The following is a 16,426-nucleotide window of genomic DNA, read 5'->3' on the forward strand; positions in this document are numbered from 1 at the left end:
TTGGGGGGGTTTAAGAGCTTACCGTGTGATGTTGTGTCTCTTTGATTTGCTTTTTTTCATCGCTGAGAACATCTGATAAGGATTCAAGACAGATTGAAAAGAGCTGAGTACAAGAGCAGAGCTCAAATGAGGATTATGAGGATGATATTCATTTTTACACACATGTGCCACACAACAAAAGTCAAAGCTGGTCCACTGCTCTTAAAATAAGCCCTTGAACTTATACTGACCTAAAGGGCAACCGTAATGTATCAGCCTTTCTGTGATTAGCTAAACCTAACCCCAGACTTCTTTCCTTTGTCTCCCAGGCTTGAATGAATGCATGATCAACAACGGTGGCTGCTCACATGTCTGCATGGATCGTCCTATCGGCTTCGAGTGCCAGTGCCCGACTGGCTATCAGCTCTTGGACAAGAAGACTTGTGGCGGTAAATAAAGAAACTTTTGACAGACATGCAGACTTATAGATTGAAAAAAAAAGTAGAGTGACAGGCTGGCTGCTGACCAAGCTACAAGGAGTGTGTGTGTGTGCGTGTGTTTTTGTGTGAGTCTGTGTTGGATCGCCCAGGGCAGCTCTCAGCTCTCTAGCTGTCTGTCTTTGTCTAGCGTGCCCAGCCGATCACTCCCACAGGGAAAGTAACACAGTCATACTTCTCTCTCTCTCTCTCTCTCTCTCTCTCTCTCTCTCTCTCTCTCTCTCTCTCTCTCTCTCTCTCACACACACACACATACACACACACACACACACCGCACACACTTTGTCCTTCACACCCTTCCACATCCTTTCACGCCAACCTCCCCCAATCACACCCAAAGAAAAGCCTGAGATCTGCTGGAAGGAAGCAGCACAGAGAAGTCGACAGGGACACGCCCCGTCTCCCCGTCTGCTTCTTTCTTCTGCTTTTTTTCTTCCCATTAAATGCCAATCACGGCGTGTCTGTGTGTTTTCTTCAGCACTCACAGTCATAAATCTGCATATTTACTCATCCATTACAGCTGATACTGTGAGAAGTTATTGCATTGTAGGACTTTGGTTGCCTGTCTTATCCAGTGCAGCTCACGAGGGTGAATAAGTCACAATCCATCTCTGTCTTTCTTTCAGCTGATTGATCACCTGCTCTCTCTTTCTCTCTCTCCCTCTCTCTCTCTGCTCCCTGCAGACATCGATGAGTGTGAGAACCCAGACGCCTGCAGCCAGATCTGCATCAACTACAAGGGGGATTTCAAATGTGAATGCTATGAGGGTTATGAGATGGACCCTGTCACTAAAACCTGCAAGGCAGAAGGTGAGTCCGAGTGCTCAATGATTAACAATATTAAGCGTTTAATGCGCCCCTCCCTAAAAATTGTATTTGGAAGGAACCTATAGGACTTTGCCTGCTGGCAAACCATAGGGAGCAACAGGATGTGCTAACCAGCTAGTAAAGAAGAACATCTCCACAGTTTTGAAAGTGTCCTTTCAGAAAAATGTAGTCTTTGAAAAGACAACATTATATACAAGAAATACATGACTTGAGGCTTCAGCCAGGACCTCTCATGACACTCACTTATAATTCCAGAGAAATTACTATTAAAGGTTGAAGTTAAAGGCTGATTCATACTTCTGCGTCTCCCCTACACAGCAGGGGCTGACGCAGACATGAGCCCCACATACTTGTGCGTCGGTGTGTCCGTGTCGCGCAGCAATTCTCCGCTGAAACGCCTGAGGGCATTGCGGTCTCTCTGATAGCCGGCCGCCTGCTTCCTGTCCAGCTACGATCTCTGTTTACTTTTCCACAGCGATTCAGAGCGTGTTATGTTAATCTACAGCTGATACATGTTGCTGTTTATCATACAGACATGATGACATGAAGAATAGAGAGGAGGAGATGAAATACACGGCCGATGTGCGGCCGATGTGCGGGATCCCGGAAGTGCTGTAAATGCGGGAAAGACAAAGCCGCCGAGCGGTCCAATCACAGAGCTTGCGGTCCGCGTCGGCTCTACGGGGAGTTACATTTTGGAGGAGTTGCACGTCAGCTACGTGCGTAGGCCTCGGCGTAGGTACGGGAGCTACGCGGACCCCCGGCGTAGGGTATGCCGTTGATTCAACGCAGAAGTATAAAACAGCCTTAAGCTATGCAAAGCCTGATTTGAAACTTTTTTTATTACATTCGATTGGATCTTACCAGGTGAACAAATCAGAGAGTCATAAATAACAAAAACCTAAAGCTCCTGTGAGGATCTCTCAGTTGGTGTTGAAACCCCTTGAGATGTATCATCTCGGTTTTGAGAGGGTCTGATGACCGTCACATACCTGATGGTCTGGTTTAATTTGGTAGGTGATATAGAGGCATCAATGTTAATTTAACTGTTTCATGAACAGCTGAAAACTCCTCACAGGAACTTAAACTTTTGACCATCATTTCTCTCAGACTGACAAGCTGAAGACCAACTGAAACATTGCCCAAGTTTCAAACCATACTTTTCTTCTGACATGGTGATAACTTGTGATTTTAGTTAAAGCTATTGTATAAGAGTTTCAGCGCTGTGGTATCAGTTATTTCCTGAAGTGGGCATGGTTTACAGATGGTGTTGTATCTCCAATCTGATTTAGGGAAGCTAAAATTATGCTTCATGTCCCTACATCATCCCACTCATTACCAAGCTACCAAGTAAATATACAGACAAGTTGGCACTAAGTATCGATTTTAAGATAATTTTATTGAATAAAAAATGTTTTATTCATGCAACTGAACAAAAAACTGTCCCTGAGATTATACGGTTCCATGGCAACAATATTCTTAACAGCCTCCCTGTGGGTCTGAAATTAACATTAGAGTGAACATTTTCACTTAAAGCTGCTGTTGTTAGTCGTGATATATACATCAGTTCAGAGAGAGATTTCGAATGTCAACAATACCCCTCCCCTCTCTGCTCCTATACCCACAAAAGATCGTTGTGCGCATTTTATGAGGAAGTAGTGGCTTCCCAGCTAATCAGGGCAACGTAGTGGGGCTGCCACTCGACCAATCAGGAAGGAGGATTGGAGATTAGCTATGATTGGTCCGTGATAACAGGAACGAAGGGAATAATAACATTGCTTGATACAAAGGCATTGGAAAACACAGAGCTGTCGCAATAGTCTCAAATTACTTCACTTACTGATGAGTTACAATGGGTATTATGACCTTTTCTCAAAACCTAGCTGAAAAAAAGTAGCGTTTTTGACACCATTCCTACCAACAGCAGCTTTAAGTTAAAGTCTAAACATTATTCTGCTTTGCTGTTGACAGTGAAGTCTAAACATGAGTGTATTTCAGTCAGGAACACACTCAAAATAATACATTATTTGCATGAAATAAGTTACATGGCTCTATTCCAGTAACTCCCTGCCCTTCCATGGGCCTACGTGGAATGCCAAAGTCTGAGATGGGGAGAGCACACCTCCCCTCTCTTTTATGTGCATACATAAAAATCCAAGGCAGGGAGAGCAGCAGCAAAGACTGCTGGGGTGCACAATGGGTATCAGTGACAATACATAAGACACTGGTCTATCAGACACAGCATAAAGGAGATTCTGGGGTGGAGGTGTGTTATAAAATAGTTTTCAGAGGAAGCAGCAGAATAGACAGACTAAAGCAGTTTAAATAGAACGCCCATCAGCTGAAAGGGGGTGGCGTTAAGAGCAGCTGATGCGCTGTTGGCAGAGCTTGACTTCTAGGCCTGCCTGAACTAATGCTATGCTCAATTTTTGTTGGCCTTCTTAACAAATGCAAAAAATAACTTCAGTACCTGCATAAGGTCCCCCTACATAACTTTTCTGCTGACAAATTCTTCTCACTCACTCAGTAACAGCGACAAAGCCCAAACTGAGTTACAGTTTGTGGATGCTTCTTTTAATTTGGTCGACGCCTCTTTGACTCAGCTTTGTGTAAGATAAGATATTCCTTTATTTGTCCCACAACGGGGACATTTTTTTTTAGCTTAGTTTCTGCAGTTTTCCCCTTCTTGTCTTCTTTCCTCTGTTGGTGTCTGTTCAGTCATTATTCATAATTTTAAAGTTTTATGCTCTCCGAAATGAATTAAGAGTAATATTAGAAATATCCTCCTTGTTGTTTAAAAATGCCATTAGAAACAACTTGTTTTCATATTGTCAACAGGAAGAATTGAAGCCATAAACTATAGCAATGTGCCAGACTCCTTTCCACAGATTGATGTGAACGGGTCGCCCCTGGCCTCACTCTTGCTATTCACAATTAACACCCCTTGTTTTGAGGTTTGACTAAATCATAATTAGATATTTAACAAAGCTTGGTGATTAACAAGAGAGCCGGATATTAAAATGTTTTATCAGTTTTATTGATTGTTCCTAACAAGCTACACATTTGTTGTTCCTGTTCTCCGTTGCAAAGATAGATTTCCCCCTGCTGAAAGTTTCAAAAGCTCTGATGTTCGCTTGATAACACGACTTTCTCTCAGAAGCTGCTTTGCCTCATTAGTGAATCCCTCTCAGATCTCATAACAACAAACATCTCTCTGCGGTTCACCTCCGATCGCTGCTCTGCATTGGTTTGTGTTTTGGACAAAATTGCAAAAAAATTCAAGCATCACCAAGACAACCGCTGAGTTCCTCCCAGGCCTGACCTGCCCCGTCCCATTAAGTGGTTTTATGAGTGACAGAGTGATGTGTTCAACCACGCTGAACACCTATAATGAAATGTATCAGCTCTTCAGGGGCACCTGGCTGAGTCACAGCAGAGGATAATCAGAACAAATGTAATATTGTGTCCCGTCAGGCTTGTTGAAAACAGTTGTTACACTGTAGAGAATAAAGTGAACAGCTAAGAGCCCAATTAATTTCATTTGACCTCCAACTCTAGCCAGAAGCTATTAGCACGAGGGTTACACAGAGAGGCCAGTTTATGTGTTTACACTTCATTTCCCCCAAAATGTTCATTATTTAATTGGCAGTAAACAGAAAGTCCAGTGAGATATGTTGATTTGGTCTCTGAGGCTGTCAAATGTTGTGATTTCATTTTTTCTCAATTATGCAGAGCTGATATCAAAGCTCAGCGTGTGTGTGGACTGTATCTGCCCCCTGCTTCTGTCTGCACTTGTGTATTTCTCTGTGCATGACTGCCCAGTGTGTTTGCTATCAGTTTATCATGACCAGGAGAGAGCTGAGAGCCTGGCTGCGTGTCAAAAGCAGCAAAAGTGAAATCGCAGTGAAAGCAGCCGTTCCACCGGTTGGTTTTTGAGGCAATGAAAACTACTTCTGCAGCCATGACAGCCCATAAAAGCAGCAGGGGTTCTATTTTCCTCTTTACAGGGGCTGGAAATATAGTCATTGTAATGACTGGTCTTTGAGAAACCCTTAGTCCTGAACAGCACTGTTATCATTCAGAGTTTTACCTCAAGGAGAACAGAATGGGAAGAAAAAGAGTCAACGTGCAAGAGAGTGACTACAATGAGGCTACGACACGGGCTGTCAGAAGTGAAAGTGAGGCAATCGAGCCATTAATGAGAGAATATCTCATCTGCCTCCAGAGATAACTGGCTGCAGCTGCCACCCTATTACCATGCAGTGTCAGAAGGAGTGAGCTCAATATAGATGTTACGAGACAAAGGTGGGCTGCAGTTGCTAGCCAGAGTGATAAAACCTCCCCCTGCAGACACACACTGTCAGCGTATCTGTCATCCACATGGCTTTTTCCCTGCTAGAACTGTGAGACCTAAAACATAGAGACATGATAATAAAAATGCATTTGAGGCCCCTGCTCAGATTTGGGTCTAATTAAAAAGCATCCTGGGTGACCTTCTCCAAAGTGGACGGCTCTAAAAATAGGCGTGAATGCACCCAAAATGAAACAAGGACACAGTGTGATGTCAGGGCTAATAGCTGTGCGAGTACTAATACTGTAGCACGGCAAAGTCACCTAACACAACCTGTTGGGGAAGTGAAGCCACTAAACCCTTGTGCCACCTGCCGTGACTGTCTTTAAACATTGTGGCACAATGACCAGCTTTGTTGTTCTTGTTTTGTGTTGGTTTTTATTCAGTATGCAAATGTCCACTGCAGTCCTCTTCTACAGCCCAAAGGCTGGAAGCAATAATGTATTTTTAGCCTCACTAGTTGCATAGCTTTAGGATATATCTCTTCCTCTCTTTGATGGATTACCATGAAATTTTGTCTGGGCATTTGTGCTTTCCATAGGCTGAATTGTGTTCGGCCCCGATGCCTCACGTATACATTTTTAGATTTAACATCTCCAAAGTTTTTGTATGGCTTGCAATACAATCACACACTCTCATATATATCCTGTATATAGTGCCAAGCTACTAGAAGATGGTTCAAATCCCACTCCTGTTGTCCACATGTTGCATTGTCTTTGAGTGAGATACAGAACAGGCTTCGGTTTGATAGACATCGCAGTGTGAATGTGTGTAAATGTACTTGAACAAGGTAGATAAGATCCTGTTGGCAGGTTGGCACCCTGCATGGCAGCCTCTGCCACCAGAGGGTATAAATGTTTGTGAATGGTTGGATGTTGCAAGTAGCATAATGCATTTTCAGGGGTTGACATTACCCATTGGCTTCTGGAGAGGCGTTTTGAAGCCCATTGATGGCAGGCGCCATATTGGCTCCACCTTACTTTAGATCAACCTAGCATAGGCAAAGATGGGAGCTGAGGAGGTCTTTTAGGCTATGTTCACACTGCAGGTAAAAGTGTCCCAAATCCGATTTTTGGGGGGTCATTTGACCAGGTCAGATTTTTTAGAGGCAGTGTGAACACTCACATCTGGCCCAAATCAGATTTTTTCAAATCAGATTTAGACCAATTCCTTATGTGGTCCTGAATCAGATACAGATCAGATTTTTTTCAATGTGACCTCAGTGTGAACAGCCAAGGCGGATTTGATGCGCATTTGATACTTTCATGTCACTTTATAGCGACACACATCACAATTCTGTGTGGCGGTGGCCTTGCAAAAATGGAGGAAAGCAACGATGGAGCAAGTCAATGGAGGGACAGCGAGGTCTTAGACCTTATAAATATATGGGGTGACACTTCCTCCACACCTGGTCATTCATTGTCCGGCTCCCACTGCACAAAAACTTTGTAACAAAGGTGAAAATGCTGACTTCCTCCATGTTTACGTTTGTGAAACGTAAAACGACAGCTGCATGTGACATCATTGTTACTGTTCTTTTATGCATGTGGGGCAGTCACACTGGAATCGGATACAGGTCACATTATAGATGATAATGTGAACAGGCAAACAAAAAATCAGAATTGAGCATTAAGCCTTGCAGTGTGAACGTAGCCTTAGTATCCTAGCAAACAGTTACATCACGTCCCCTGTCAGTCAACTTAGCCGTCCTGCTAATGATACAACTTCAGGTTTAATTCATAATTTATAGTATCTACAATGTGTACAAACAAATGAATGAGCTACTCAACCAAAACCACATTTTTGAACTAGGCTGTGTGCAAGTCTATTTCTGTTAAGTTGGAAACGCTAACACGAGAACGAATGTGGATCCCTAGCGAACATCGTCAAGTGGACAGAGAGCTGCAGTTTTTGGCACATTTGCATGGGTTTCATTTTCAACTCTGAAGGTTGCAGTTTGTTTAGGATGAGCTGTTATCACTAGCAATTGGTGTTCCTTTCGAGTCCAAAACCATCTTGCTAAAATAATATATTGATATCAATATTTTGATTTACGTTACTCAACACTTGTGTTAGGGAGCTTTGGTTTGTGTTAGGTACTAATAAGATAGATTTCAGGATGCTAATATGGTATTATAAACATCATCTTCCCTAGCTTATAAGCATATTCATTGTAAACACTCAAGACTGTTGATGCTAACATCAACCTCAAAGCAAAGCTGTGTGTCAGTGCAGCCTCACAGAGGTGTTAGCTATGAGTAAAAGTCTTTGTAGCTTATTATGGTAAAAGTTTCTCTGCTGATAAAAATCAATCAGGAGCGTGGGACTTAAAATCTAAACACAAGCGACACATTGCAGGGATAAAAATATTGTAGGTATTTGTGTTGTTCAGTAATCTGTTGCACTCTGTGTTAAACTTTGATGCATCTACAAAGTGCATTGAGGAAACTCAGTAACTGATGCCTATTGTTTTGTATCAGGTGTCAGAGACACCCATAAGCATCTGTGTGACTTCCCTTTGTTTAAGCTTGTTTATCAGCACTCAGAGTGAATGACTGCCTTACCAGTTCTTTAGCATGTCTCCTCTTGTGCACTCATTTATGTCGTTTTAGTTGTTCCGCCTGTGTGATCGCTGACAGCTTGCTGAGGTGCAGCAGTATGATAAGGCAGCTCTGATCTATATTTGCAAGGCGAAGATAATAAGGAGTGTACGACTTAATGATGCACACAGACACACTGATCAATACAGCAACTATTCAGCACTTTTTAATGAAGGATTACTGTCCCCGTGCTCTTGTTAGAGGACAGTATTGAGCCGTATCACGCAAGCTTTGTGGTGTTATTTATCTGTGTTATACATGACACTTAGAGTATCGACTGTAGAGTTACAATTATGTGGCATCATATAAAGCTAGAATGCTTTTAGGCACAGCACTGAGGCATCTGTGTTATTACAGTAAAGGAATCCCTGACATGCAGCATTTCCCATCATGAGCACAAAAACCTTTCCCCTGCTGTGTAAAGAAACAGTCTCTCAGGCATATTGGCATCTTTTATTAAAACTTCTTTCATTGTAAAAGCATAATGCTGGTGGTTCAGAGTTCAATGTTTTACATACCTACACCAACACTCTACAAATCCCACCATGTGTGCTCACAATACATTTAGAAGTAAATTCAACTTAATTTGCTTGCTGAATGTCATCGATATGCATGGTGTTGCTTCTGGGCAGGGAAGAGCCCGTACTTGCTGTTCACCAACCGGCATGAGATCCGACGCATCGACCTGGTGAAGAGAGACTACAGCCAGGTGGTGTCCACCCAGAAGAACGCTGTAGCTCTGGACCTGGACGTGGCAAACAACCGTATCTTCTGGTGTGATCGTTTTCACAGGAAAATCTACAGGTAAGCTAAGAAGAGAAAATGTGTTACAATTAATCACAGAATTTTGGCTAAAAGCCTCTGGAACTTATAAATAAGAATACATCAATATTTAAGTCTATGTGTCGACAACACAGCCTGTCTGTGTGCATAAAGCAAACAGTGATAAGTAAGAGCTTAAAACTTAGGATGAACCTCAGTATGATACACAGAGCCAGAGACTGTGGGCTTTGGGAAGAGACGTGCATGTATAAGACATCACCATAGTCCAGCTCAGACATAAAAGTCGAAGCAACCAGTCTCTTTTTGGATTCAAAAGAAAGGCAGGATTTAATTCTAAAATAATAACCCAGTTTCAGTTTCAAACTTGATGAACCAAATGTTACAAGATCACAACTGTCTTGTTTCTGTGTTTCTGAGCATCTTCTTCTTCTTTAACCTTTTGATGTTTCTGAAATATAACCCTCTGGTTCGATGGCTCAGGCCTGCTATCGCTCCAGATTAATTCCAGCCCTTCCCTTTGTTATCCCACCACATCTTCTCCCCAGAGTCTATTCTAATTGGAGCACTCTGTTCCCTTTAAAAGATAGCTGTTAAAAGAAAAAAGACCTCTGGGGAAACTTAAAGTGAAATTCTTGTTCAGGGAGCACAGCTGCTTGGCCCTCACCTCACACCTCTGCCGGGGTCAAATCATTAGCTGGCAGGGCAACCACGGACTTAGGCCTTGTCTATTCTGATAAGTGGTCCATCTCAGAAGGACGCTAACCCCTGGATAAACCTGCTCTGTGCAGGGCCCAAGGCTACAGCTCGTGTGCCAGTGCTGTTCTCCCCTCTGCAGTCACTTTAAAGCACAGGGACTGGAGATTAAGTATTTACATCGGACTATGATACAAAATCTGTATGCACTTATATATCCAGTCACAATTGATCAGTTTGTTTTTCCATAAAGAAAACATCTTCAGTAATGTGTTTATTGCTATTTCGCCTTCACAGCTCTGATTGCATCTATTTTTTCTTTGCAGTCTGCCTACTTTTTAAAAAAGTTTGCAAACTGCTTTATCTTATTACACAATCAATAAAAGTTGATATTTTTAAACAAATCTTTTTAGTATTGCTGCCATGTAATAAGAAGGAAAATATATACAGACTCATTATCACAAATAGAGCCCCACAAGGCAGCCAGCATCGATTTTGCAATAGCTGCCTGTCTGAGGATTATGACTTCCATATTCTCATCCCCTCAAATTTCTCCCTCTGTGTCTCTCTGTCTCCCTCTCCCCACTGCAGTGCCTTCATTCATGAGGCCAGCGACCCCTCCCAGCAGGTCCCACTGGTGGATTCGCTCCTGCAAACCCCTGCAGGTCTGGCTCTGGACTGGCTTCAACACAACCTGTACTGGACTGACTCCGGGGACAAATCCATCTCTGTGGCCTCAGTGGACGCCACCAAGAGACGAGTCCTCATTTACACAGACTTGAGCGAGCCGCGGGCCTTAGCGCTCGATCCACACCACGGGTAAGAAGGCAGGAAGCAGATGTGTGAAAACAACGGAGTGCAACAAGACGAAATGTAGTCCAACATTGAATTAATTAATTAATTAATTAAGTAGCAGCATTCAGCAATAAGATGTGTTTACAGTAGTTGAATGATCCTTAGTCCTGGTTTTTAAATCTTTGAAGATAATAAAACTTTGTAGTTTAAGGTGACCCTGGAGCACAGAACAAGGATTTAAAGTCAAAACATTAAAGGCACTTTACAAAGACAGAGGAAGAACATTAATTTGTTAGACCATCAGAGGTTGCAGACCGGGAAAGTTATGAGTGCCAGTAGAGATCATAAATAAGAAGGCAGTCTGTTTAATATGAATAGGGATATGTATCAAAACCAGTTCTATTATGGGCCTGGTTCCCTATTTTTCGAAACCCAAATATAAATATCCTTTAATACTATATCCAGAGTCAAGTCAGGTCATCTAAATCAAATCACTGGTGCACAATAATACATTTTTTGATAAAGCGTATGGATACAATTAAATTGGCCGCTAACCAATATTAAAATACGCTTAGAAGAAATCTGGTGGTGAGTTTCTTGCAAGGGTGGCTGAATGTGTGAACAGGCCTGGAGTTTGGCTGCATTTTACCAAAGCAAAACATCAGGAGGAAGCAAAAAGCAACTAAGGTTGCAAAATGATTTCTCACAGAATCATTGCCAAAGCACATCCGTGATATGCATTACATAAAACCAAAATATTGTACCTTTGAGTGTCTTTGTCACTTCTGACTGCTTTGTATCATCCTCTTCCTCAGCAAAATGACTGTTAGAAAGGTAAATAAAACATCACTATGATGTGTTCAAATGAAACATCAGGAAAATCAAATTGAGGTTCTGGCGAGATACTTAATAAATTTGTACCAAGCGGCAACCTCCGGTCTAAAAATATGAGTCCAATGCGGAAGTGCTAAAAACTGCACTTTAGCGCGGATCTGCTTGAGGCTGGCTCTGGAAGCACCGGAAGTCACATCCACATGAATGGGAAAAAGACAATCTTTACAGCAGAAATAAACATGTTTACAGCCTGGTACAAAAGACGAGTGTAGTCTGGATAGCTCATTTCTCGATCGGCACACACTGTAGGGGGGTGAATTTTTTTCTAACGCAGCAATTTCGAACATATTGAGATTACTAGTCTTCCAATGAGAGGCACAGCTTACTTGATTGACAGGCAGGAACACTGTAGCTGTTGACTAGGAGGCTCAAACTCCGCCTCTTTACGTCACACTGGCTCGACAGCAGCAATGTGGCTGCCACCGATGATTGGCCTCAAAACAACGCTTCAGAAACAGATGGGTGACGTCACGGATCCTACATCCATATTTTATACAGTCTATGATTTGTACCTAATCACTTGAAACATGAGTCATGTTTTTCCACCAAGAATGGAAAAGTATTAATGTGGGTATTGATAAAGACTTAATTTAAATCATTCTCGATTAATATAGATCCCCATCCCTAAGTATGACCTTATCAAGACAGAAGAACAGATGTTCGATATATCTGTTGTATAAGAAGACAACCTGCTGTCTCATAAGAGACACAATGATGTGTGCTGAATCCTCAACCACAGATACATCTAGGGAAGATGTGGAAGCATTTATAAAGAAAATATAACAATTACTTTTGAAAACAGGGCTTGATTTAGTTTTTCTCCTACAACAGAAAAAATATTTTCTTTGATAGAAGACACACAATTTTTCTCTCTTCTTTGGAGACACTTGATTTGATGATTAAAAGACAGATTTGTCAAACTTTATGGTATGATCACATTACAGAGTTCTCAATACTGAAGATACAAATGACAGGATAATAACAATAATTATATTCATGGGACTATGGTTTGTGTCTTTCATTGTAATGCAATCAACTGCTGACCTGCTCCTTTCCAATTTCGAACAGTATGCTAATTAGCCAACAGCATGCTATGAATTTACATGATAATTTACAGTGCATTAGCATAAAACAGTGTCAAACTGAGTGGATAACGCTGTCTCTTCCTCTATACTATCATGAAACTGACTTTCTCGCCTGCTCTATAATATTAAATATGACGATCAATGAGGCCCAGATTAAGACTTGTGAAGTGATTTCAGCCTGAGACACATGAATTGAATAAACATAATCCTCTTCTGGGACCCTGTCTAATCATTAACATAAGAGAACTGTTGTTTTTGTGTTCGGGAATGCAGAGTAACACACCAGTGACCCATTTAGCATCCTGACTCAATAGTTTTTTAGAAATTCTGTCCTAGATGATTGCTCCTAATCTGGGAAGCTTTATGAATTTGTGCCAGTCTCTGCAGCTTTTTTTGTTCTGGTGATCAGAAGCTAGATGAAAACAAACAAGCACAAAAATAAAATAAACAAACACATAGTCAAAGCTGAGGCGTGCACACAGTGAGATTTTATGCACATTAATTTCCCATTCATAACCCCAACAGCTATCCAGCACACACCCAGATCTCTTGCTGTGACACCAAATGACTTCTGCCTTTGAATATTATAAACATTTACATAGAAATGGCCGTTTAATCTCTGTTTTGCTTCAGTGAATCCTGACTGATATTACCTAATAACCATTCAAACTATACAGACTCAGACAGGAAAAGCTTTTGAAAGTGGTGGTTCAAACATCTTTCTACAATTGCAAAAGTTGTCATGATTTCCATTTGCATTTTCCAACAGTGATAAAATAAATGAAGGCAAACTCAAAAACAGTGCTTCTCATAAACACATAATGAGCTGATGGAAAGCAAAAGAAAGAAAAACTTCAAAAACAGAAGCTTGAAATAAAAGGTGATGAGACCTCTGAATATATATCAAAACTTTCTGCTCTTACCATCATAAAAAGACACATTGATATCCCTCACCACAACCACCAACAACTTCAACCTCTCCATCCACAATGCTTCCCTCACTTCGTCCTCAAATGTTCATAACCTCTATCGTTTTGGACTCCCATCTCACTCAGGAACAGCACATCAAGCACATCACCAAAACCGCCTTCTTCCTTCTTAAAAATATTGCCCGTCTCCGTCCATCTCTCTCCTTTTCCACCGCTGAAACCCTGATCCACGCCTTTATCCCTTCCAGACATGACTACTGTAATAGCATCTTCTACGGCCTTCCTTCAAAACAACTCAACAAACTACAATATATCCAGAACTCTGCCTCCCGCCTGCTCACTCACACCCACTCCCATGACCACATCACCCCTGTCCTCCCAAACCTCCACTGGCTCCCTATCAAACAGGGCATACATTTTAAAATCCTCCTCCTCACCCACAAAGCCCTCCATAACCAGGCCCCCTCTTACCTCACCGACCTGCTCCACCACCACACCCCCTTAACCTCCGATCCTCCAACGCCCACCTCCTCTCCCTACCACCTGACACCAAGCACCGAACATGGGGAACAGAGCTTTCTCTGTCGCCGCCCCCACCCTCTGGAACGCCTTACCACTTAACATTCGAAACCGCCCCAACCTGTCCACCTTCAAATCACTCACCAAAACCCACCTATTTAGAAATGCTTTTAACATATGATTGCTTAAAATGTATTTTATTCATGTTTTTATTATTTTGTTGTTTTATATGATGTTTTATCCTTTGTGCAGCGTCTTTAAGTTTTTAGAAAAGCATTTTATAAATAAATGGTATTATTATTATTATTATTATTATTATTATTATTATTATTATTATTATTATTATTATTATTATTATTATTATTATCATTATTATTGTTATTATTATTATTATACAAGACTAATTTACACAAAAACAGATATTATTTTTTCCCAATAATCTATAGATACAGCTACTAAGTGTTTTGTATAACAGAAATCCAGTGGGCAAAGAGTTCACAGTGAGGTATGCCATTTGATGATTTTGACTATTCAGGATTGGATGGTATAACTCGGTATAGTTTGTTCTTGTTTTGTGTCTGACTGTGGAGATGACCTCTCCACTCTTTGTGGCGTTGAGCTGCACTGAGCACTCTCCAGCTCACAGAGCAAAAAATCTGTGCGCATCTTAAGAGATGAATGGGAAGGGGATACTTTTCATTAGCGTATTGTGAAGTGGATGGGATTCAGGTTTAATCATTTATTACAAATCTTCCTTCTTGAAGTGATCCAGGAGGAACAGCTCATCTGAATAACAAAGAGACTCATTTCTGTAATGCATAACAGCCCAGACCATCTCCACACATGTGGTGACAGTGTGCCTAGATTTGAGGCCCTGACTTATTAAACCTGTGGTTTTAAAATGTCAAAGTAATATTTCCGGGCTTAATGTAAAGACATATTATTTAGGTCATCCAGACAAGGACTTATTGTTGGGATCACTGGAGAGTTTGAGCATGTCATCCCTTATGAATACTGTAGCGCAGATACCACTAACTCTCAGCAGACATACAAGAATTCACTGTAACTGCACACTGCTTCTAGCACGAGCGTTTGTGAATTGAACGTTTTTTCTAATGAATAGATAATGGCTCATCTAAATATTGTAGATGCATAGAGATGCTATTTATTCTGCACTGCAGTTTGTGGTGCACTTAACCTTTTTTGTGTATGCCTAGTGAACTAGTCAGTGTCATTGTCTCATTTCCACAGGTTTAGCAGGCAAAAGCCATGCAATCCTTTTCTAAATCAGACCCCTTGTTACTGCATAGTTTGGCTTCAATGCTTACGTAGTGGTGCTGAACGGACAGCTCCCTACAAAGTTCCTTGATGTTGCTGCAGACATCTTTGCTTCTGTCCCCTATATGACTTATTACTGCAGCACTGAAGTTATTAACAGAAACATGTCTCCTATCTGTCTCTCACATACCCTCAGTTTCACATATCTTACAGATGCTATCCTCAAGCATAAAACCAGTGACTATAATGCCTCTGCTATACTGTTCAATCTTTAGAAAAGAACTGTATTTTCAGCTACCATCTGACAGAAAAATCTACACCCTTGCCTGATTGTGTTGCAGTCTTCTGTACAGTTTTCCTAAGATAACCTGCATATTTCAAAAATAATTCTTTGCAGCGCTACATTTCTGTCATCTTGCTGGTACAACAAAGTTTGTGCAGTCCTTATAAGAAATATAAAAGAATGCTATCTGATCTGTTGGTACCTCAAAAAATGTTATACAAACTTACATCCCTTGAGTCTGGTAGCAGTGTCTTTGTTGTGCGACAGCAGCTAGCACAGCACAGAGCAGCATCCGCACAGAAACCCACAACTTTTTCAAACAATGGCAAAGTTCCAGACAAAATGTCCCCATGCAAACCAGCGTGATATGCTCAACAGGGCCTGTTGGCACAACAATGTCAGCAGACCAGAATTTAATCATTCAAACCTGAAGAAAATGAGAAAAATGTCAGCTATCTCATTATGAACAGAACAATATTCCTGCATTGTAAGATCATTTATTTCACAGTTCTTGCACAGCACAGCAGCACTCCATGAACACTCCATAATGTGACAATAAATGTGCTTTCTTTGTTCCATCCAGCTTCATGTACTGGTCAGACTGGGGCACGCAAGCCAAGATAGAGAAAGCTGGGATGAATGGAGTGGACCGACAGGTGCTGGTGGCTGATAACATTGAATGGCCAAATGGAATCACTCTAGGTGAGAGCACAGCAGCTTTTCTGTCTATATTATGTCACATGGGGCTATATTAGACTTTTTTTTCTTTGCAATTGCTGATGTCCTTAAAAGTGCACAAAGCAGAGAGATAATGCATTTACTAAGCTTATGTATCAGTAGGTTGGAAGTGATTACAAAATGAGGGTGAATGTTGAATAATGATGATAAAAAAAAAAGTTATCTCATCTGGCT

General features: G+C 41.4%; 1 protein-coding gene across 2 annotated transcripts in view; it reads left to right on the plus strand.

Annotated features, from left to right (window-relative positions):
* LOC117827146 (low-density lipoprotein receptor-related protein 8-like) overlaps positions 1 to 16,426 on the plus strand; it is a 140,997-nt gene that overhangs the window by 107,015 nt on the left and 17,556 nt on the right. For both annotated transcript variants that reach the window (XM_034703640.1, XM_034703639.1), the window contains 5 exons: positions 309 to 428; positions 1,161 to 1,286; positions 8,888 to 9,059; positions 10,323 to 10,550; positions 16,098 to 16,216. In XM_034703640.1, the coding sequence (XP_034559531.1) occupies positions 309 to 428; positions 1,161 to 1,286; positions 8,888 to 9,059; positions 10,323 to 10,550; positions 16,098 to 16,216 (765 nt within the window). The remainder of the gene's footprint in view (positions 1 to 308; positions 429 to 1,160; positions 1,287 to 8,887; positions 9,060 to 10,322; positions 10,551 to 16,097; positions 16,217 to 16,426) is intronic.

The sequence above is a fragment of the Notolabrus celidotus genome, chromosome 15 (assembly GCF_009762535.1).
Source record: "Notolabrus celidotus isolate fNotCel1 chromosome 15, fNotCel1.pri, whole genome shotgun sequence".
NCBI classification, from domain to species: domain Eukaryota; kingdom Metazoa; phylum Chordata; class Actinopteri; order Labriformes; family Labridae; genus Notolabrus; species Notolabrus celidotus.